This window comes from Stegostoma tigrinum, chromosome 6 (assembly GCF_030684315.1).
Source record: "Stegostoma tigrinum isolate sSteTig4 chromosome 6, sSteTig4.hap1, whole genome shotgun sequence".
NCBI classification, from domain to species: Eukaryota; Metazoa; Chordata; class Chondrichthyes; order Orectolobiformes; family Stegostomatidae; genus Stegostoma; species Stegostoma tigrinum.
In genome coordinates, this window is record NC_081359.1 from 83,628,677 (window position 1) to 83,653,913 (window position 25,237).

Below are 25,237 nucleotides of genomic sequence, written 5' to 3' on the forward strand. Positions count from 1 at the left end.
GTGTGCTTGTGGACAGATTCCTAACTGTAGATGGGCAAGTACATAAGATAGTTAGGAAGCCATAAGGAGCCTTGCCTTTATTGGTAATGCACATACAAGCAGGGAGTTTGTGCTGGAACAGTATAAAAATGGGAACTTTATAGGTTTTCTGATCGCAAATATATACCTACAGTTAGAGGATGTACTTAAAGTTAGATGTAAACATGTTGTGATGATTGGATAATATAATCATGTGTATTAGTTTGAATATGATTAGATAATGTAGTCAGTCATGTGTATTGATCTGGAATATAGACTATGTGAATATTGTTGGATACAGATATGGGTGAGTAAAGGTTTAACTGCTTAATTGAAAACTATTGAGATAACAAGGTACAGAGCTGGATGAACACAGCAGGCCGAGCAGGAAAGCTGACGTTTCAGGCCTACCCCCTTCTTCAGAAATGGAAACTATTACCTGGAGAAACAGTTGATTGTAACTTTGTTATCTGTAGAAATAGTATGAAACCATTATTCTCGTAATGAAGTTGAGTATTTTTGATGTGTCCACCTCCTGTACATGCATGAATAATTTTTAAATAAAGAAACTTGAGTCTCATCTAGTTTGAAGAGGGAATAGAGAGTTAAGAATGCTCTCTTAACGCAAAAGGCTAATTAAACAACAGCTAGAATACTGAGTGGAACCCTAATTGCTGTGTCACAGGAGAGTACAGAAGTAATCTCATAAATTATAGAATGGTGACAGCATTGAAGCAGGCCTTTTAGATTATTATGTACTCGCCAGTTCTTCAAGATTAATTCAGTTAGTCCTATTCCCAAGTCCCTGTTTCCCTGTAACCCTGCAACGTTGTTCTACCTATAGATGGTTCTGCAGTTCCCTTTGGAAATCCTCAAGGAACCTAGAAACATGATATTCTGAGACGGTACATTATGGATCCTAAGAACTTCCTAAGCAAAAGGCTTTCTCATTTAATATTTGGCTCTTCTGTCAATCAACTTCCATCTGAGTTCTCTGGTTGTCAAACCCTTTGCCATAGAGGATATTTCCTGTCTGTCTACTCTGTTTAGGCCATTGTTTTCGAAAAAGATTTCAATGATCACTAAAACTGCGAACAGTATAACTATTAGCTACATAATATGCAATATGACGTGAAGCAAATCAGCCGTGATTTTATTAAATGGCAGAGTGGGCTTGAAGGGCTGCTGGCCCTTTGTTGCTCCTAACTCGCATGTTTATATATGCAAATGTTGGGAAAAATCATGTAACAATCTGCCAGACAATAAATGGACCAGAGGTACAGCTCTAAATGTGATCGATAGTTTACAGTACTGTCACAGAATAATTGTACAGCATCCATTCTTTAGGTGGAGCAACTAAAATACTTCAACATGCTTTCATGTGTTTTAATGTGATGAGGGTGGGGGTGGGAGTGGAGAAGGAGCTCTTTACTACATGCCTTAATTGACCCAGGCTCTAGTTTTATAAACCAGAACAAAGAAAGAAGAAAACCTTGGCAGGTCAGGCAGCACAACGTGAGAGAGGCCAGAGGAGATTAAGTAACAAACTATTCCATGTTGCAACAACCCAAAAAGAATGGTAATATATATTAGTGATTCCCAACCTTTTCAGTAACATAGCATGCTTCAATGAGACACTTCCACGGCACATTGGGATCACTGGTAAAAACTATCACATCACAGTGAAAAAGGTTTTCTAAGATTACAAAGGGATCTTGATCATTTGGGCCAATAAGCCAAGGAGTAGCCAATGGATTTTCATTTGGATAAATGCGAGGTGTTGCATTTTAGTAAGATGAACAAGGACAGGACTTAAACAATTAATGGTAGGGCCCTAGGGAGTGTTGTCGAACAGAGAGACTGGGGGCTCAGATACATAGTTTTCTGGAAGTTGGTAGAAATCGCAGGTAAACAGGGTGGTAAAGAAGGCATTTTTCATTGTTTCAAACCATTGAGTATAGGAATTGGGATGCATGTTGCGGTTGTACAGGATGTCGGTGAGGCCACTTTTGGACTACCACGTACAGTTCTGGTCGCCCTGCTATAGGAAGGATGTCATTAAATCGAACAGGGTATAGAAAAGTTTTACATAGCTGTTACCAGGACTGGAGAGTTTGAGTTATAGGGAGAGGCTGGATATGGCTGGGGTTTTTTCTTTTGGCGTGTAGGAGGTTGAGAGGTGACCTTATGAGTGTTTATAAAATCACAAAGTGCAAAGATGAGGTGAATAGCAAATGCCTTGTCCCTGTGTTGGGGAGTTCAAAACTAGATGCCATATTATTAAGGTGAGAGTAGAAAGATTTAAAAGGGATCTGAACTTTTTCATGTAGGGTGGTTCGTATGTAGAGTGAACTGCCAGATCAAGTGGTAGATGCAGATACAGTTACAACGTATAAAAGACATTTGGACAGGTACATTGATGGCAAAGGTTTAGAGGGATATGGGCCAAATGCAGTCAAATGGGACTAGTTTAATTTGGGGAAAGCTGGTTAGCATGGATGAGTTGGACCGAAGGATCTGTTTCTGTATTGTATGACTCTGTGACACTCTCAATTTTGACCTTTGGCCACCTGCGTTTTGAATATCCACATTTCTGAATACATTGGCTTCCTTTGGAACAGGTGACTTTGAAGGGGCTAGGTAGGGCAGATAAGATCATGTACCTTATCTGTGAGGTCACTAACTAGAGACCTAGATTTAAAGTAATTGGAAGAAATATTGGTGACAAGTTGAGTTTTTTTTCAAACACAGGGTAGTAGAAGTCTGGAACTCTCTCTTTGAAAGAATTATAGAGCACTGCTTCTCACAGTGAGCCCATTTTGGGGCTTGAACATTGCCAAAATGGTGAGAATTCAGAGGGAGAGTGGGATCTGGAGGAAGGTGTGTGAAGATGGGGAAGGCTGCACCAGAACTTAATGGTGGACATTGTTACCTTGGAACTCATTTCAAGTCATGGCTCCACTTTGGTCCTGGCACACTTTGGGAGTACAGTGGTTGAGGCAGAAATCCTCATCACATTTACGAATGAAAGCCTTTCTCTAATCTGTTCATGGGCTATGAGTGTTGCTGGTTAGGCCAGCATTTATTGCCCATCCATCATTGTCCAGAATGAAGTTAAGACTTAACCACATTGCTGTGGGTCGCATATAGGCTGGACCAGATAAGGATGACCGCTTCCTTCTCAAAGGAGTTCATTAGAGAATCAGATGGATTTTTCCCAGGTTTCAGGACTGTTATTAGATTCTTAATTCCAGAACTTTAGAATTGATTTCCAGCCCTTTTTCAAAATTTATTAAGAGCACTAACCCACATCCATTTGTCTTTAGAAAAAGGTCTAAATTCTAAGAACAGTGATATTCTACATGAAGCTTTAAGTATAGTGACCAGTACTGTACACCGCGCTCCCGATGTGGTCTCATGAATTTCCTGTATAACTGAAGCTTAATCTCCTACTTTTGTGATCAGTTCCTGTCATGATTAAACAACGCATTCTGTTAGCTTCCTTTATTACTTGCTGTACCTGCATACTAGCCTTCTTTGATTAATGACGGGGGCACCCTAGGATCTCTCTGCATTTCTAATTTGGCAGGGATGTGTGAACTAAGAAAGAATAGTCGAGAATACTAAGGCTTGCAAAAACTTTGGGATAAAGCTGGCACTAGCATAGAAAATATTAATAAATCATTGAAGTTGAGAAAGGAGAGAAAGAAAGGAAGTTGAAAGAAAAATTGATGTGTATGTAAATGAAGATAGGAATATAGGAAATAAGATTAGAGGATTACAGATGCCAGTTGATTTGTGGGGCTGTTATGGTACTGTCAGAGACCTGGCTCAAGGAAGTGCAGGTTTAGATTTTATGTATTCCTGGGTATAAGTAATTCAGGAAGGATAGAAAAGGAGGGGAAGCAGTACTGGTTAAAGAGTGTATTGCAGTGCTGGGGAAAGATGATGCCTGAGGGTTCAAAGACAAAGTCAATTTGGCTTGAGCTGTGGAATAAAAAGGATGCAGTTGCATTGCTCAGTGTAGTCTGTAGATTGCCATCTAGTGGAAAGGATCTAGAGGAAATAATTAGGGAAATTACAGGGAAATACCAACATTGTGAAGGAGTCATAGTGGGGGACTTCAAATTACCCAATTATAGACTGGTATACCAGTAGTGTCAGGGGCAAGTCCGAGAATTGGGTTCAAGTGAGCTTTCTAAGCAGTATGTATTGAGTCTAACAAGAAAAATGCATTGTTGCACATGTTTCTTGGAAATTAGGTGGGCCAAATGGATCAAGAATCAGTGGGAGAACATTTAGGATTGATCATTGGATCATAAGGTTCAAGATCGTGGTGACAAATGACATGCAACAATTCAGAATAAGAAAGATAAATTGGCAGAGATCTAACTTTAATGGGGCAAGAATGGAGCTGTCCTCTTCCTCTTCACAACTCAATTTCCTACCCATCTTTGTGACATCAGCAAACTTGGCTAATTTTCTTTAGTCCCATTATCTAAATCATTCATGCAAATTATTAAGTGTTGAGGGCCCAGCAGAGACCTCTAGAGTTTAGAAGAGTCAGAGAGACTGAATTAAATAAATAAGATCCTGAGGACACTTGACCAGGCAGTGGATGCAGAATCTTTAAATAATTGTAATACAGAGGTAGATTGATTCTTGATTACAAAGGAGACGAAAGACTGGAGGTTATGCAGGAGTGTAGTGTTGAGGTTAAAATCACGTCAACTGTGATCTTATTAAATTGTAGAGCAGGCTTGAAGAGCTGAGTGGCCTAGTCTTCTTTCTTGTTCATATGTTAGCATATCTTGACTGTGCCAAAGAATCCACACTTTTTATTTTATAGAATCCCTACAGTGTGGAAGCAGGAAATTTGACCCGAATCCATACCGATCTTCCAAAGAGCACCCCACCCAGACTCACCCCCTGCCCTATCCCTGTATTTCCCACTCTAGATACTGTAGGCAATTTAGCATAGCCATTCCACCTAACCTGTGGGAGGAGCACTTGGAAGAAATCCATGCAGACACGGGGAGAATGTGCAAACTCCACACACATAGTTGCCTGAAGCTGGAATCAAACCTGGGCTCCTGGCACTCTGAGGCAGCAGTGCTAACCACTGAGCCACTATTCCGCCCAAAAGATTACCACCCTGGCAAAAGATTACCATTGATCAGAACCTCAACTGTACTCATCAGACTAGTACTGTGGCTGAAAGAGCAGGTCAGAGGCTAGGAATTGTGGTGAGTAATTCACCTCCTGATTCCCCAACTCACCTCCTGACTCCCCAAATCTTGTCCATGATTGACATGAGTATGTTACTCAGAATATGTTAATTCTCGTCAGCTGGGGAAATGCACTGATCTTTCTTCTTTTGAATGAAAGTGCCCTCTGCAAAATTCTTCTGAAGTCAATACCAGCACTGAATTGATTGTAAAATTCCTGTGACAATATATTTGAAAATGTGGTTGTACAATGTCATACTAAAATTAATTTTAAAAATCTATGGTAAACTAAAAACATCGGTGAAATGTGAGCAGAGATGCATTGGACCTTGACGGATCAAGAGGCACAGTGGATGTGATTTTCAAAGCAAGATCAGTCCAAGAAAAGTGCTGAGAGCAATAGCAACCTTTAATCATGCCACTTTTGACTTTGCAAAGGCCTTCAATTCTGTCAACTGGCAGAAATTAATCACCATTCTCTTGCTGCTCCGTGATATCATTCAAATAGTGATCCTCAACATGGATTCAATGAATTGCAAGCTGAGGCTAAGCAAGGCTATTCATCACACCATTGGCCTTCACCATCTTTCTGATTCAACACACCATTCCATATCCATGAAGTTTCCTACTGGAGTGGAATTTGTTTTGCAGGATTATTGGGAAAATGATCAACTGTTGTTCCTTGCAGTCCATTAACAAGACCATCTCAACTACTATCAAGTTGACACGTTTACCAAAGAAAATAAAACGGGCCTTGGTCTAAACATCTGGAATACAAATGTCCTCTACTAACCAGCTTCCGACATGCAGCACTGTTCCTTGTGGACAACGTAAAATAAATTCACATACTGTATCTTAGGAGGCTGTTTTCAGTGAGGACAGACAACGATAATGAAATTCAAATCTGTCTCCAGTGTGCTAGTATAGCTGTCTGAGGAACCGGAGTATTGAAGATAAAGACCGCAACCTGGCACCATGCTGGTGGTTTGCAGACACTGGTAATGCGGTGTCCTTCTATATGCATTGGAGACATGGACAATGTACATGAGACATCTCAAATTGGGTTCTGGCAAAAGGTACCTCCAGGATGTCGTTAGTAGATAAGTTAGCATTGGTAATATCATTGACTGTCAAGAGGAAACGGTTAGATTCTCTCACGTTTGAGATGGTTATGATTTGCACTTATGTTTCTTGAACTTTGTTGCTATGTATTAGCCCAAATAGGTAACAAAAAAGCAGGGCTTGCTGCATATGAATATAGACTGCTTCATTATTGGAGGAATTGTAAATGGTACTGAACTTTGTGCAGTCATTTGCGAAACTCCCCGCTTCTGACCTTTGTGGAGGAAAAGTCATTGATGTAGCTGCAGCTGGTTGAGGAGAGGACACTACTCTGTGGTGGTCCTACAGAAAAATCCTTGTACTGAGATGACTGACCTTTAACAATAATAACCATCATACTTTGTGCTTGGTAAATGGTATAACTCCTAAACAGGAATGCAGATCTCTGAAAAGAAATACACTCTTTTGGTACTCAGTGTGTGATCCAGCCTCCAAGATAGCGTTTTACACCCAAAGTCTTCATTCTGAGTTAAACTACTGTTCTTGAATTAAACTTAAGGCTGCGTTATATCAAAATCGTCAGGTGCAAACTTGTATCGATGCTTTTACAAAAATAAAGTTCTGCAGGTGCTGGAAATAATAAAAAAACAACTTGCAAAAAACACACGGCAGGTCAGGTAGCATCTCGAGACACTGAAGTCGAATTAACATTGCAGGTTGATCTTGCTTTGATCTACCAAAATATGTTGTTATAATTGGCAGATTATGATGAACTCAGCTTTTAATGCTCTTCAACTCTACATTGGGATGACAATAATTTATAAATTCCTCAAGGACCCTGCCAGATACAGCCATTATCAGTGCAATTCTATTTTGGAGTAAATAAGACTATTATTGAATAGATGGGTTGAATTTTGGCAGTAATAAATCTATAAATTGTAAAACACCCTCAGCACATTCGTAAAATCATAACAAATAAAAAAAAATTGCATAGGTAACTGTCAGATGTAAAGCACTGAAGTGAACACTGAATGTCTTAACTAGAAGTGCTGTCCTTTTTTGGGAGAGGCTTTACAATGCCTACAGTCTCAATCGTAACATACTGAGCTAAGACAAATTATCAATCAATGAAGCAAATATTATTCAGCATGTTATATTGCACTGTTGATTACATTAATCACAAGACAGTCACACTGAAGTTATGCACTCAAATTCTTGTTTTGTTCTTTATGATAATTTATTGTTGATTTTGGATTTACTGTATTTTTATTCTTTTTTTTTAGAAAAAGCCAAACTGCTGTATGAATGGGGAAATTTTAGACCTTGAGAGGGAATTTCAACAAAAATATGAAACATAGAAACAGGTCATTTCAACAATGCCAGTTTTGCTTTTCAGTGAATCATTGGTGTTATTTTAATAAATCCAAAAACATTCTTTAGCTCTTATCAAGTTTCATTGGACTTTTATTGTCGTAGGAATTTCTTTAATGTATTTTACATGATAAAAAAATAAGGTTTTTGTTCTAATAAATGATTTTTAATGTTCTTAGTTTTCTTCTTTCGCATCTCCTTTTGTTTCTCTGATTATGTTGTTTCCTAGTTTGGATATGGCTCCATTATTGGGTCTTAAGCATGAAAGTCATTAGGTCAAGAACTGAAAGAACTGCGGATGCTGTAAGACAGAAATTACTGGAAAAGCTCAACGTGTCTGGCAGCATCTGTGGGAGAAATCAGGGTTTACATTTCAGTTTGAGTGACCCAAAATGTCAACTCTGATTTCTCTCCACAGAAGCTGCCAGACCTGCTAAGCTTTCCCAGCAATTTCTAATTTTGCCTTTAATTCTTCTGCTGTTTTCATAGATAATTTAATGAATTCCAGATTCATGATACAGTTTCGATTCAGCACTGAAACTGCCTTACTTATTTTGTTTACTAGGTAAGTTTTCTGTACCAAAGAGGAGCTTTATAAAAATTATTGGTGTTGGACACCAGGCTGAATCTGTTTGAAATAGATTGACTGAAATAATTTAAAACTGTATAGTTTAAAAATGAAACTGTTAAGCATTTTCTGCTTTTTTTTATCCATCCCTCTGACAGCTAGTTGGTGGAGAATTTGACTTGGAAATTAACTTCATCATTCAGGATACGGAAAGCATAGCATGCATGATAGAACTTCTTGAACACTGTGAAGTCACCTGCCAGGCTGAGATTTGGAGTATGTTCACAGCCATTCTGCGCAAGAGTGTACGCAACCTTCAAGCAAGCACAGAGGTTGGCCTCATTGAACAAGTGCTATTAAAAATGAGCAAAGTGGATGACATGATAGCAGGTATAAGTTATTTAAGCATGCCCATAATATTAAATCTACTAAAATATAGGGCCCAATTTGATCTTTGTGGAAGTGGAAGGGTTTGAATGGATTAAAATTGGGCCCAGAGATTGAATCATTTGATCTGTATTGTCATTATCTAATACACTGTTTGCCTTTTTTATGTTTAATCAAAAGATATTGCTGTGAAAAGAAGTAAATTGGCAGGCAAAGTTCAATGATATTTGATTGAGATATTATTGTGTTTCAAAGACTTGTGAAATAATCTCTGCCCTTTTCCTGCTATGACATCACTTACCTTACTCACTCTCCCCCACTTTGCTTTTCACACTGATTCATCTGTTTTTTGCATTTCTAAAAGCCTCTGTTCTGCTTAATTCCTCTGTCCTTATATTTTCACTTCATGAATTGTTTTTCATCCTCATCTAGTAGTGATTTCTTTTTCTTACTTTTCATTAACTACCTCACATCTGCCTTCTCTGTAAATTCTTCGTTTTGGCAGGGGAAGAATAAAAAGGCCGTGTACTGTGTAAATGTGCAATGACTGCAGAATTTCAAGATGTAGAGGGATTTATTTGTTCTGGTGCTTGAGTCCCAAAATGTTAGTATGCAGGTACAGCATATAAATCAAGAAGGCTAATGTGATACACTCTTTTATTACAACAAGGCATTGTTGTGACTACATTTTGAATACTGTATGCATCGTTAAGGAAGGATGTAACTGTCTTGGATATGGAGTCTGAGGAGGCTTACTAGATTAATACCTAGAATGAGAAGGTTGTCTTATGAGGATAGGCTAGACAGGCTAGGCTTGTTTCCACTGAAGTTGACAAGATTGGTGGGTGACCTAATTGAAGTATATAAGATCCTAACTGGTCGTGACTGAGTTAATGACTGTGTGGCACTGTTTTGAAGTTGGGGTGCATTTTTCTGAGTGTTGTGAGATTTTGGTACACACTGCCTCAGAAGGCGGTGGAGAGTGGAGTCATTAAATATATTTAAGATGGAGGTAGATAGGCTCTTGTTAGATGTGAGTTATTGGGGTTGATAAGAATGTAGAGTTCAATAGACAAACAGATCAACCATGAAATTGAATAGTAGAGAAGGCTAGAATCAAATGGCCTATACTTCTTCACCTATTTCGTATGTTAACAATGTTTACCTGCTGCTTTGAATCTTGGGTTCAGAAACTACTAACTTCATTTTACAAGGATATGTTGGGAGGCACATTTGATTTAAGTCTGCCAAAATCGCCGAAAAGCAGTTAGCACAACAATTTATAGTCTTAATTCTTCAGTATGAAAAGTTTTTACACTTTTTTATAAGTTTTTATCAATCATAATTAATTAATTGTCTGTCTTTAGCCCTTATTCCTACCTCCGCCTTTTACTTGTTTTCTAGTTTTTCCACTATTTCTTCATGCTTCTTAAATTACACTTTCCACATAAGAAGACAAAATGATACATACAGGAATGAAGGATAGAAAAAGACTCCTTTCATGTTATCTTCTTGAAATATATACAATTTGAGTCCTACACATCTTACTTACCATATCATTCATTTGGCTCCTATGCTGAAATCCAAGGAATATGCACACAGAACTAATTTAGCACTGAAAGAAAGCTCTGCCACTGAGGATCAAAGAAGAATTTCCCAATCAGCCAGGTTTCAGAATTACATTTATCAATTTCTCACCTATATATAGTGTATTGGCCTCAGTCAGAAGTTCATCTGACATCTTATTGAATGTCTTCGGCAAATTCAGTCACCCTGTGAACTAGCAACGTGTCACATAGGTCACAATTCTGAAAAGAAATATATTATGCAGCTTTACACAATGCATACGTAACTTACAATTTTGTATCTTTGTCCTCTATCATCTAAACACTCATTCAATCTATTTCCACAGACCAAATCTGTGTCTTTTATTATTTAAAGACCTCAAGACTTCAAATGGATGATGATGGGATAGTGTAGGGGGATGCGCTTAGATTAGTTCACAGGTCGGCGCAACATCGAGGGCCGAAGAGCCTGTTCTGTGCTGTATTTTTCTATGTTCTATGTTCTGTGTCTAATCATGTCTCTTTATACTTAAATATTTTATTCAGCATAGCTGGAAATTGGCACAAAATTAGTAGACAAATGGAAAACAAAGGAAACAAAAAATGGCAAAAGAGAATAGTGGATTTTGTCAGTGCTTCATGGTATATATTTCAATGCAAGATTTCCAGTGATTAAGGCAAATCAACAGATGATACAGGGAAAAATATATAACAGTTATTACTAAAGCACAACTTCAAGTAGGGCTTCAAATTGCTCAATGGTACCTCGTTTGTGACTGTAAAGTTTTCAGACAAAACAGGGAAATGTGTCATCCTAAGTTTATATTAGCCTGAGCCATAAGAGTGACCATGAAATGTTGGCCTTACTTTTGAGATAACAAGCTATAGAGCTGGATGAACACAGCAGGCCAAGCAGCATCAGAGGAGCAGGAAGGCTGATGTTTCGGGCCTAGACCCTTCTTCAGAAATGGGGAGGGGAAGGGAGGTCTGAAATAAATAGGGAGAGAGGGGGAGGCGGATAGAAGATGGATAGAGGAGAAGATAGGTGGAGAGCAGACAGACCAGTCAAAGAGGCAGGGATGGAGCCAGTAAAGGTGAGTGTAGGTGGGGAGGTAGGGAGGAGATAGGTCAGTCCAGGGAGGACAGACAGGTCAAGAGGACAGGATGAGGTTAGTAGGTTGGAGATGGGGTGGGGCTTGAGGTGGGAAGAGGGGATAGGTGGGAGGAAGGACAGATTGGGGAGGTGGGGATGCGTTGAAATGTCAGCCTCCTGCTCCTCTGATGCTGCTTGGCCTGCTGTCTTCATCCAGCTCTACACCTTGTTATCTCAGATTCTCCAGCATCTGCAGTTCCTACTAGCTCTGAAACGACCTTACTTTTGACCTGGGTTATGTGGTTTTCTTCATAGTGTTTTTATACTTAACCCCACATAGAGTCATAGAATCACTACAGTGCAGAAAGAGACCATTCACACATATAGTCTGCACCAACACACTGAAGTGCATCCACCCCAAACCACCCACTCACCCTATCCCTGTAATTACACATTTACCAAGGCTAATCCACCTTGACTGCACATCTCTGGACACAATGCGGAAATTAGCATGGCCAGTGCACCTAACCTGCACATCTTGGATCCCAGGGCACCAAATGAAAACCAATGCAGACACGGATTGTGTTTACAGATGAAACAAAACTTAGGGCAGTTGTAAACTGCAAGGATGACAGTGTAGAATTTCACCAATACATTGACAAAATGGGAAGAAAGATAGTAGATAATGCTGAAAGTGGGGAAGTATGACATAATATACTTTGGTACATCAAGAGACAGTATAAAACCAATGGTACCATTCTAAAAGGTATTTCTGGAGCAGAGAGACTTGCGTGTACAGTGGTCATTAAAATGATAGGACAAGTAGAGTGTACTGTATTGAAGGCTACCTTAATGTTGGTGTGGAGTACAGAGCAGGGATGTCATGCTAGACTTTATGGGACATTAATTAAACTTAGCCAAAATATTATGTACAGTTCTGGGTGTTGCAATTTATGAAGGACATAAATGCATTAGAGAGAGTGCTGAAGAATTAACAAGGTTGGTTCCAGCAATGAGAAGGTCCAGTTATGAAGATAGATAGAAGTTAAGGCTGTCTTTCTTAGAGAGGCAAAGGCAGAGTGAAGATTTGAAAGAAGGGGTCTGGATAGAGTAGGCGGTGAATAACTGTTCCCACTTAAAAAATGTTTGAGAACCGGGGGTAACACGGTGTGACGCTGGATGAACGCAGCAGGCCAAGCAGCGTCAAAGGGGGAGGAAAGCTTGACGTTTCGGGTTGGGACCCTTCTTCAGAAACGAGAACCTGAGGCATAGTTTTGCAGAAGAAGCAAGTGTGACGCAAGAAAAATCTTTTTTACACAGTGGTCTGCTTTTGGAATGAGTTGCCTGGAAGTTTGGTGGAGGCAGGTCAAACTGAAGCATTCAAGAAGGTATCAGATGATTACTTAAATAGAAACAATGTTAATAGGGTTGTGGAAAAGGAGGTAGCTTGGCATTCAGTCAAAATGCTCGGAATCAGCACAGCCAAATGAAAAGTGGCCTACTTCATTAATAAACCTGTGACTTCAATCCTGCAGTTGAATGTGAGAGATCAGCCTGGAGCATGTGGAATTGTCAAGGGAAGTGGTAACAAAGGCATGTGAAAAGGGTTAACACAGGAAAGGAATCAGCAGTTGCTGCACAGGTGGAAAAAGTGGTAGCTAAGAGATCAGCTGCACCCGCTGAACTACAATGCTGAAGCACAGGAGTTGGATGGTATGGCTAACCTCATTGAAGGCTACAGAAAGGTCAGAAAGGATTAGCAAACATAGTTTACCTTTGTTATGGTCACAGCGTATGTTATTTGTAACACTGATAACTGTTTTGGACCTGTGTTAAAGGTCAGTGGCACAGAATTTCAACTACTCAAATACGAACTGAGATGAGACCAATTAAAAAAGGTATTGAGGGTGCAGGATATTTAAATTGTGTTTGGGTAAACTGTTATAGCCAGTGCATAGCGCACTCAAAATCAGAGTTGGTAGCTCTGGAAAGCGGTAGCTGTATGGATGCATTGGTTTTGATCTTTCAGAATTCCTTAGATTCAGGAACATTTCCTAAGGAAAGAAGGGACAGAGTTAATTAGAGATTATAGGCCATTTAGACCAATATCAGTGGTAATTAATCTGTTAGAGTCTATTATTAGGGTACTTAAATAATATGACAGAGTCAGCATTTATTTGTTAAGGATTTATGAAAGGGAAATTATGCCATTGAATCCTGAAGTGCAGAAAGAGGTCGCTTTGCCTAATGACCTTCTGAAAAACATCCCAATAGAGCCACAATCTCACCACATCCCCATAATCTTGATAATAAAATGTGAGGCTGGATGAACACAGCAGGCCAGGCAGCATCTCAGGAGCACAAAAGCTGACGTTTCGGGCCTAGACCCTTCATCAGAGAGGGGGATGGGGGGAGGGAACTGGAATAAATAGGGAGAGAGGGGGAGGCGGACCGAAGATGGAGAGTAAAGAAGATAGGTGGAGAGGGTGTAGGTGGGGAGGTAGGGAGGGGATAGGTCAGTCCAGGGAAGACGGACAGGTCACGGAGGTGGGATGAGGTTAGTAGGTAGCTGGGGGTGCGGCTTGGGGTGGGAGGAAGGGATGGGTGAGAGGAAGAACCGGTTAGGGAGGCAGAGACAGGTTGGACTGGTTTTGGGATGCAGTGGGTGGGGGGGAAGAGCTGGGCTGGTTGTGTGGTGCAGTGGGGGGAGGGGATGAACTGGGCTGGTTTGGGGATGCAGTAGGGGAAGGGGAGATTTTGAAACTGGTGAAGTCCACATTGATACCATATGGCTGCAGGGTTCCCAGGCGGAATATGAGTTGCTGTTCCTGCAACCTTCGGGTGGCATCATTGTGGCAGTGCAGGAGGCCCATGATGGACATGTCATCAAGAGAATGGGAGGGGGAGTGGAAATGGTTTGCGACTGGGAGGTGCAGTTGTTTGTTGCGAACTGAGCGGAGGTGTTCTGCAAAGCGGTCCCCAAGCCTCCGCTTGGTTTCCCCAATGTAGAGGAAGCCGCACCGGGTACAGTGGATGCAGTATACCACATTGGCAGATGTGCAGGTGAACCTCTGCTTAATGTGGAATGTCATCTTGGGGCCTGGGATGGGGGTGAGGGAGGAGGTGTGGGGACAAGTGTAGCATTTCCTGCGGTTGCAGGGGAAGGTGCCGGGTGTGGTGGGGTTGGAGGGCAGTGTGGAGCGAACAAGGGAGTCACGGAGAGAGTGGTCTCTCCGGAAAGCAGACAGGGGAGGGGATGGAAAAATGTCTTGGGTGGTGGGGTCGGATTGTAAATGACGGGGGAAGTGTCGGAGGATAATGCGTTGTATCCGGAGGTTGGTAGGGTGGTGTGTGAGAACGAGGGGGATCCTCTTGGGGCGGTTGTGGTGGGGGCGGGGTGTGAGGGATGTGTCGCGGGAAATGCGGGAGACGCGGTCAAGGGCGTTCTCAATCACCGTGGGGGGAAAGTTGCGGTCCTGAAAGAACTTGGACATCTGGGATGTGCGGGAGTGGAATGTCTTATCGTGGGAGCAGATGCGGCGGAGGCGGAGGAATTGGGAATAGGGGATGGAATTTTTGCAGGAGGTGTATTCTAGGTAGCTGTGGGAATCGGTGGGCTTGAAATGGACATCAGTTACAAGCTGGTTGCCTGAGATGGAGACTGAGAGGTCCAGGAAGGTGAGGGATGTGCTGGAGATGGCCCAGGTGAACTGAAGGTTGGGGTGGAAGGTGTTGGTGAAGTGGATGAACTGTTCGAGCTCCTCTGGGGAGCAAGAGGCGGCGCCGATACAGTCATCAATGTACCGGAGGAAGAGGTGGGGTTTGGGGCCTGTGTAGTTGCGGAAGAGGGACTGTTCCACGTAACCTACAAAGAGGCAGGCATAGCTGGGGCCCAATGCGGGTGCCCATGGCCACCCCCTTAGTCTGTAGGAAGTGGGAGGAGTCAAAAGAGAAGTTGTTGAGTGTGAGGACGAGTTCAGCTAGGCGGATGAGAGTGTCGGTGGAGGGGGCCTGGTCGGGCCTGCGGGACAGGAAGAAGCGGAGGGCCTTGAGGCCATCTCCATGCGGAATGCAGGTGTACAGGGACTGGACGTCCATGGTGAATATGAGGTGTTGGGGGCCAGGGAATTGGAAGTCCTGGAGGAGGTGGAGGGCGTGGGTGGTGTCACGGACATAGGTGGGGAGTTCCTGGACCAAAGGGGAGAAAATGGAGTCCAGATAGGTGGAGATGAGTTCGGTGGGGCAGGAGCAGGCTGAGACGATGGGTCGACCAGGGCAGGCAGGTTTGTGGATTTTGGGAAGGAGATAGAAACGGGCCGTGCGGGGTTGGGGAACAATGAGGTTGGAGGCTGTGGGTGGGAGGTCCCCTGAGGTGATGAGGTCATGAATGGTGTTGGAGATGATGGTTTGGTGCTCGGGTGTGGGGTCATGATCGAGGAGGCGGTAGGAGGTGGTGTCGGAGAGTTGGCGTCTGGCCTCGGCGATGTAGAGGTCAGTGCGCCATACTACCACTGCGCCACCCTTGTCTGCGGGTTTGATGGTGAGGTTGGGGTTGGAGCGGAGGGAGCGGAGGGCTGCCCGTTCTGCGGGGGAGAGGTTGGAGTGGGTGAGAGGGGTGGAGAGGTTGAGGCGGTTGATGTCTCGACGGCAGTTGGAGATGAAGAGGTCGAGGGAGGGTAGGAGGCCTGGGGGTGGTGGACACCACCTCTTCCTCCGGTACATTGATGACTGTATCGGCGCCGCCTCTTGCTCCCCAGAGGAGCTCGAACAGTTCATCCACTTCACCAACACCTTCCACCCCAACCTTCAGTTCACCTGGGCCATCTCCAGCACATCCCTCACCTTCCTGGACCTCTCAGTCTCCATCTCAGGCAACCAGCTTGTAACTGATGTCCATTTCAAGCCCACCGACTCCCACAGCTACCTAGAATACACCTCCTCCCACCCACCCTCCTGCAAAAATTCCATCCCCTATTCCCAATTCCTCCGCCTCCGCCGCATCTGCTCCCATGATAAGACATTCCACTCCCGCACATCCCAGATGTCCAAGTTCTTTCAGGACCGCAACTTTCCCCCCACGGTGATTGAGAACGCCCTTGACCGCGTCTCCCGCATTTCCCGCGACACATCCCTCACACCCCGCCCCCACCACAACCGCCCCAAGAGGATCCCCCTCGTTCTCACACACCACCCTACCAACCTCCGGATACAACGCATTATCCTCCGACACTTCCGTCATTTACAATCCGACCCCACCACCCAAGACATTTTTCCATCCCCTCCCCTGTCTGCTTTCCGGAGAGACCACTCTCTCCGTGACTCCCTTGTTCGCTCCACACTGCCCTCCAACCCCACCACACCCGGCACCTTCCCCTGCAACCGCAGGAAATGCTACACTTGTCCCCACACCTCCTCCCTCACCCCCATCCCAGGCCCCAAGATGACATTCCACCTTAAGCAGAGGTTCACCTGCACATCTGCCAATGTGGTATACTGCATCCACTGTACCCGGTGCGGCTTCCTCTACATTGGGGAAACCAAGCGGAGGCTTGGGGACCGCTTTGCAGAACACCTCCGCTCAGTTCGCAACAAACAACTGCACCTCCCAGTCGCAAACCATTTCCACTCCCCCTCCCATTCTCTTGATGACATGTCCATCATGGGCCTCCTGCAGTGCCACAATGATGCCACCCGAAGGTTGCAGGAACAGCAACTCCTATTCCGCCTGGGAACCCTGCAGCCATATGGTATCAATGTGGACTTCACCAGTTTCAAAATCTCCCCTTCCCCTACTGCATCCCCAAACCAGCCCAGTTCATCCCCTCCCCCCACTGCACCACACAACCAGCCCAGCTCTTCCCCCCCACCCACTGCATCCCAAAACCAGTCCAACCTGTCTCTGCCTCCCTAACCGGTTCTTCCTCTCACCCATCCCTTCCTCCCACCCCAAGCCGCACCCCCAGCTACCTACTAACCTCATCCCACCTCCGTGACCTGTCCGTCTTCCCTGGACTGACCTATCCCCTCCCTACCTCCCCACCTACACCCTCTCCACCTATCTTCTTTACTCTCCATCTTCGGTCCGCCTCCCCCTCTCTCCCTATTTATTCCAGTTCCCTCCCCCCATCCCCCTCTCTGATGAAGGGTCTAGGCCCAAAACGTCAGCTTTTGTGCTCCTGAGATGCTGCTTGGCCTGCTGTGTTCATCCAGCCTCACATTTTATTATCTTGGAATCTCCAGCATCTGCAGTTCCCATTACCCATAATCTTGAGTTTGGTTTTTATCGTGGCCAGCCCACCCAACCTGTGCATCCTTGGATGCTGTGGGACAATATTTAGCATAACCAATCCAGCTAACCTGCACATCTTTGGATGGTGGGAGCAAGCAGGAGCACCAGAAGAAACCCACGCAGACGCGGGTGAACATGCAGACTCCGCACAGGCAGTCACCCATGGCTGGAATCAAACCCAGGTCCCTGGCATGGTGAGGCAGCAGTGCTCATCACTGTGCCACTCTCAAATGTTTAACAAATCTTCCGACAAATCTTCCGAGAGTATTTTAGAGACATAACTAGTACAATAGAGAAAGGAAAACTAGTAGATACAGTGTATTGGATTTTCAAAAATTGATAAGATGCCTCATGAGGTTATTGTGGGATTGCAATAATATATTAGCATGGAATGAGGATTAGTTAATGGACAGAAACAGATAGAATTAGCATATTGTGGTAGCTAATGATCTTTAAACTAGTTAATTTGATAATATGGTGGTACTTCAAATATTTAGGATAATTAGGGCATTTTATTGGTAGTTTGATCCAATTTTGTACTACATAACAGTGTGCATTTTATGCCCTAACTGGTGCCGTTGTTATGGAAATACGTATACTTGATTCATAGCTGGTGATATCAGAGGTTTGCTTATATTTTAAAATGAATTGAACCTGTTCTTACTTTAACTGCCATGTAATGTGTTGTCATCTTGCATTTTACTTCGTGTCTATTTGTTCATTTACAAGCAGTTGTTATTGCACAATTTGATGGATATGAGTGCAGTTCTATTAGTTGCCTGAAGTTGTTCTTTTGTGGAGTTGTGATGCATTTCCTTAACAATGGCATTTTTCTTCAGTCTCTTTATTGAATGATGTGCTTTTCTCATGCAAATTTGAGTTTGACAACAAGAATATGCATTGTCTTATATATTAATAGGAATAACATTACTTTCATTTTTGTGGTTAAGCCACTCTGAATGGATAGAACTTTCCATGTTCACTGTGGCTTTGGGTCGAAATCACTTAAAGATGACCCAAGAGACAATGGAGTAATTTGTTGAGGGAGATAATGGGAACTGAAACGTTAGCTTTTGTGCTCCTAAGATGCTGCATGGCCTGCTGTGTTCATCCAGCTCCACACTTTGTTATCTTGGAGTAATTTGTAGAGCCTTACCCAGAAACGTTGGATTGATTGACTGGCATTTAGTTCAAATCAGTATCTACAAATGTGCAAAGTGAGTCTTCTCACTGCTTTTTTTCAATTTAGCAGTTCTGGTGTTTTGCCAAAATGTCATCCCAAATTAAAATAAAATTATACCTAACAATATATATTATCAGAGCAATGATATTTATTTTTCTCAATACTATTATTTGACAAAAATGTAGAGTTTAAGACACATTGCCTGCCATAGCATGTTTTGAATCAAAATTCTCTAATGCTCTCATACAGCAATAAGAATTTTGGCAGGCTGGATTTCACCTCATGGCCCAGTTATATCTGCAGTTGGTATTGATCACAGAAAGCAAAAATAGAATTGTTTTGCACTGTGGTTTCCTTCCCTTGAGTGCAATAGCTTGCCAATTCTAACTGTCCCAAGAAGATTGACACAGTGGAACAAACTCTTGCAATTTCATTTTAACTGTAGGACAGCTGTAACTGCAACAAAATGAATTAACTTTAGCACTTGTTAATGAAGCAAAGTCCGAAACCAAATTATTCTCTCTAATTCTTGCATCTCTATATGTATCACACTTTGTGCAAAGTATGTATACACCACAAAATATGTTGTGTGTATAGCATCAAACAGAACCAGTAGTGAAAGTTAATGTTAACTGCTTGAATCATTCTAAGCCAGATTTTGAAGTTGATCTCAGTGCCTGCAATCTGTAGATTTAGATTAGATTCCCTACAGTGTGGAATTTTCCTTCGGCCCAACAAGTCCATGCCGCCCCTTGATGCATCCCACCCAGACCCACCCCCTTATAACCCACACACCCCTGAACACTACGGGCAATTTAGCATGGCCAATCCACCTGGCCTGCACATTTTTGGTTTGTGGGAGGAAACCGGGGCACCTGGAGGAAACCCACGCAGACACGGGGAGAATGTGCAAACTCCGCACAGACCGTTGCCCAAGGCTGGAATTGAACCTGGGCCCCTGGCGCTGTGAGGCAGCAGTGTTAACTACTGTGCCGCCCTATTTGTGGGTTTAGTATTTTTAATGTGATAATATAAAAAATTCATGTAGGTGGTCTTTCAATGTAAATAATATTTTCCTTTAAATTTTCTTTATTAGTCTCCAGTACAAAGATTTCAAGTGATCATATTTTGTGAAGTGTAAACCTATGTGGATTGATATGTTTACGATTGATGTAGCAGTGAGTCATAAAACAGCTTAAAACTTTATTTCAGATCAACATTTAAATGAAATTGGTTGATAAATTTTGTTTTTTTTTAATTCATTAATGTAAGTTGCAGAAGAATAGCAGAATACCAAATATTAAAGCCATTTGCGGTGAATCTGGAATAAATGGGGTTGAACCTGTTCAGCGGGTAAGCATTAGTAATTGACAGAACCTTGTCAATTTTTTTTTATAGCTACCGGACAATTGTACTTCCCATCAACGCTGATTTAATTTCTCAAGTTGCTTTCTGGTTTATGTTTTTCACATGCTAGAACAGAATATGTATCAATATACAACGTCCATACTTACGGTGTGAAATATTTCTTTGCAGATTTGTTGGTTGATATGTTGGGCGTTTTAGCAAGCTATAGCATTACTGTCAAGGAACTCAAGCTGCTTTTCAGCATGCTGCGTGGAGAAAATGGATTTTGGGTAAGCTCCAGGTTCAATGTTGATGTAGTGAGACCAAGTTTTTTTTGCAGTTGTGTGTAACAATAATCCTACAAAAAGTGCAAGGAACTCAAGAATTTCAATGTTACTACTGTTGATATCACCTGATTTAGTTACCATGTTCAGTAAGCTCTAGGTTTACTATTAATCAAAGCTCTTCCCAACAACCCCCATGAAACCCCAGTCTAGCCTTACTGCATTCTCTTGTTTATCTCCTATCTTACATCATGTCTGTCTAAACAAATCTTGTTCTAAAGACCCAGATGCCGCTCCCAAAATCACATTCTTATTACACTATTGACCATGCTACTTCACTTTGTGATTGCCCATGGTAGTTACCTTGATTCTCCCACATTGTATATTATCCCTTTCACTTTCAAATTCACTGTTACCACCCTTCAGGAAAATAAGTTTGCAAAATGCCATCTTTTCTTCAGAGCCTTGATTGAGTTGTTGCCTACCAAATCTAAAATGATAAAAAACAAAGACTTTGATTTATACAGCATCTTTCATGATCTCTGTATTGCTAGTTAATTACTTCCTGAAGTATAGCCACTGCCGGAAATGGCAGTCAATTCGTGCAGAACAGACAGTAATGTAATAATGCCAAAATAACCTGTTTGTATGATGATTGTGAAATAAATATTGAGCAAAGACATCTGGGATTAATCCACTGCTCCTCTTCGAAATAAAATTGCAGTATGTATTACTTCCACCTGAAAGATTAGGATGTGGGTTTGTGTAGGGAGGGCACTGGAGAGAGAGAGATCTAGATTAATGACTCATCCATAAGGGGGTCCTCCAATACTACTGTACTGAGGTATCAGCCTGCATTGTTGCATTCAAGCCTTGGAGTGGGTCTTGAATTGAAGATCTGACTGAAGCAGGAGTATGATCAAGTAAGCCCAGCAATGCCCATCTTTCCCAGACCCCAAGTTAGACGCCTTCCACTTAAGTTTCTGCTCTCCTAGAGTACCAAAATTAGTTTTGTCTAAGGTAGTGCATGATATCCTGCTTGCCTGTGATAAAGGCAAGCTGTCCTTCTTTGAATCATAGCAGCATACAATCCCTACAGTGTGGAAGCAGGCCATCTGGTCCATCAAGTCCAAATCAAACCTCTGAACGGCAGCATCCCACCCCTGTTCTATCCCTGTACATTTCCTGTGGCTAATCCACCTAGCTTGCACATGCCAGGACACTATGGGCAATTTAGCATGGCCAATCCACCAAACCTTCACATCTTCGGACTATGGGAGAAAACCGGAGCACCTGTGAGGTAGCAGAGCTAACTAGTGAGCCACTCTAATTCCTCTTTCTCCTATATCTTTCTGCCATCTTTGAAATGGTTGACTACGCTGTCAACGTCCTGTGTATCTCTACTGTAGATCAGCTATGTGGGACTGCTCTCACGTGCTTCTATTCTTATTTATTTAATTATAACCGGAAGCATAAGCACAGTTGCTTATCATCTTACTCCTGTACAGTCACCTCTGGTGTGTCGCTTGACATCTATCCTTGGAACTTTCTTATTTCTGGATGAAATTTAGTTCAGTTAGAAGTTGGGAACGCTGAGCCCATTATCATCAGCCCCCTTTACAAGCTCTTTTCCCTGATAACTAACTGTATCCCAGTCTGTGGTAATTATTTGGTTAGGCAGCCTGCGTCTTTGGTGTTTATAGCTACTTTGAGCTTCTGATGACAAATTTGTGTCTTTACTAAGACTGCCAATTTCTGCCACTATAACACTGCCTGACTCTGTCCAGCTTAAACTCATTTTGATTCTGAAACTCTTATTCATGTCATTGTTACCACTAGACACAACTGTTACAAATACTTACGGGCTTGCCTTCCGCGTGCTACCTTCTAAAAACTTGATGTCCTTGGTTCTATGACGTCCTGTTCACACATCACCCCTGCTTGCTGACATGCATCAGTTCCAGATCAAACACACGTCTATCTTAAAATTCTCATCTCTGGTTTAAAAGCTCTCAACTGTCTTGCCCCTTTCAATCTCGGTAATCTCCGTCAAACCTTTAATACTCTGAGATGCCTCCAATTCTCTCATTCTGTCACTTGCTGTTAGAGCATGTAGCAGTTGATTTTTGGTGTATGAACTTTGTCTCCATGTTCTGATGTGACCAATGTTTTTATTTAGATAAATGTGCCAACTAAATTGCAATGATAAAATCTAATCTTGAATTCATATCTATCCTATGCAACTGGATTGAAGGCTTTTTTCCTAATCTTTTCACAGCCAAGACATGCAGTTAAATTACTATCAATTCTAAATCAGATGCCACAGAGGCAAGGCCCAGATACCTTCTTCAACTTTCCTGGACGGAGTGCAGCAGTAAGATTATTGGAGATGTTGTTTAATCCTCTATTTAACCTTGTATATAAACATCTTTAAGAATTCTAAAAAGCCCGGTGAAGAAGTCTTGCTTCAATTAAGTGAAACTTTGGTTAGACCGCACCTGGAATATTGCTTAGCTAAGGAAGTTTGTACTTTCTGTTAAGTACAGCAGGTGTTCACTAGACTAATTCATAAGCTAATGAGCTTGCCCTTTGAGGACTCTTGACTATTATTCTCTGGAGTTTGGAAGAATGAGAAGTCATGTAATTGAAACTTGGAAAATTCTTTTAAAGCCAGTTAGGGAAGAATGTTTACCATGTCTGTGGGGGTTTGGGGATGGGGTGGAGGGGGGTGGGTGCGGGGATGCGGGGGGAGAGAGAGAGAGGTGGCATTTGAGCACCACGTGATGCAACCTCAAGAATAAAGAACTAATCATTTAGGACTGAGGTGAGAAGGAATTTATAACTCAAATTAGTGAGTCTTTGGAAGTCTCAATGCCAGCTGCTTTATAATCTTAGTCAAGGAAAGTTAGTGATTTTTAGATACTAATGATGTTAATGATTATGAGGATTGTACAGGAAATTAGTATTGAGGTAGTCAATCTAGATTCTTGATATAAAAAGGCAGAGCATGCTAAATTACCCACTCCTGCCCTTGTGTTGCTATGTTCCTAACACTTAACAGAATGTTGAAGAGGCGCTGTGAATATTTTCAACTTGATATCCTCATATATGTATTCCACTAGTTTGATATAATTTAGAATTCTATTTGTTCTGTTTGCTTCAATGAAATGAATGCGTATTAAGTAGACCCAGTGAGGGGAAGGAATTGAAGACAATCAGGATTAGCTTTAAGAAAAGGGTACTAGTGATATTAACAAGGCTAAAGGCTAAAGTGCAAAGGAGGTGCTAGAAGCAGAGATGATAACAATGTTTAAGAGGCACTTAGACATATGAATTGGCAGGAAATAGAGGGATATGGATCATGTACAGGCAGATGAGATTAATTTAGGGTGGCATCAAGGTCAGAGGGGCCTGTTTCTGTGCCATACTGTTCTGTGTTCTGAGTTGTAAAGGAAGTGGCCCTGGAAATATGGATGCATTGGTACCATCTTTTGTACTGTCTGGACTGGTTCATACACATTGGATGGTAACATTCATAATCCTATTATTTAAAAATAGGGAAAGAAAATATTGAATTACAGATCAGTTAGCCTGACATCAGTAGCGTGGAAAATGCTAGAATCTATTATAAAAGAAATGATAACAGAACAATTGGAAAGCACTAGTGTATTTAGACAAAGTTTTAGCATTGGTTTATTGCAAGGTTCATGTTTAACTAATCTCTTGGAACTTTGTGAAGATGTAATTAATAGAATAGATCAGGTAGAACTGGATTTATTTGGATTTCAGTTTGGCTTTTGATAAGGCCCCACATAGGAGGCTAATAGGCAAAATTAAAGCACATGGGATTGGGAGTAATATAGTGGCATGAATTGAATACTGGTTCACATACTGGAATAATAATAAATGGGCCTTCATTCAGTTGGTCGGTGATGACGAGTGTTTGTAATACAGAGATCAGAGCTTGAGCCCCAGCTATTCATGATATGTATAAATGACTTGGATGAAGGAACCAAATGCAATATTTCTGTGTTCGCTGATGACACAAAGCTGGGTTGACTTGTGAGTTATGAGGAGGATGGAAGGAGGTTTCGGGTTGATCTAGACAAGCCGAATGTGCAAATACTTTGCAAGTGCAGCATAATGTGTAAAAATGTGAAGTTATACACTCCAATGCGAAAAACAGGAAGAGTTTTAAAGTGGTAATATATTGGGAAACAAAAACAGAAATAGCTGGAAAACTCAGCAGGTTCGTCAGCATCTGTGGAGAGAAAGCACAGTTAATATTTCTGATCCAGTGACCCTTCTTCAGGACAAAGATCCTTGTGAAGATGAGTCACTGATCCCAAAATGTTAACTCTGCTTTCTCTCCACAGACCTGCTGAGTTTTTCCAGCTCTTTCTGTTCTTGTTTCTGTTTTCCAGCATCTGCAATTCTTTGACTGTATAAAAAGATTTAGGTACCCTTGTACACTAGTCAATGAAAGTGACCAGTAGGGTGCAGCAAACAATTCAGAAGACATATGGTATGTTGGCCTTCATTGCTAGAGGATTTGAGTTCGGAAGTAGAAATGCCTTACTCATTTTTACAGGGTCATGGCAAGACAACATCTGGAATAATGTATGCAGTTTTAGTCTCCCTACCTAATTGAGGATATACTTGCCATGGGGAAAATACAGTGAAGGTTCACGAGGCTGATACCAGGGATGGTAGCACTGCAGTATGTGGAAAGATTTGGTTCTAAGAGGGGCTCAGGGGCTGAGAAACTAGATATATTTATGCTTGGAGCATTGAAAATGACAGGGCAGGGAGACAGATCAGTAAGTAAAGCATGTGATGCCC

The 25,237-nt window shown here is 42.1% G+C and overlaps 1 protein-coding gene across 1 annotated transcript in view; it reads left to right on the top strand.

The window, feature by feature from the left end:
* Positions 1 to 25,237, top strand: part of nbeaa (neurobeachin a) — an 828,675-nt gene that overhangs the window by 63,888 nt on the left and 739,550 nt on the right. Inside the window, exons 3-5 of the mRNA XM_059646713.1 lie at positions 8,406 to 8,637; positions 20,301 to 20,401; positions 22,674 to 22,769. Coding sequence (XP_059502696.1) covers positions 8,406 to 8,637; positions 20,301 to 20,401; positions 22,674 to 22,769 — 429 coding nt within the window. The remainder of the gene's footprint in view (positions 1 to 8,405; positions 8,638 to 20,300; positions 20,402 to 22,673; positions 22,770 to 25,237) is intronic.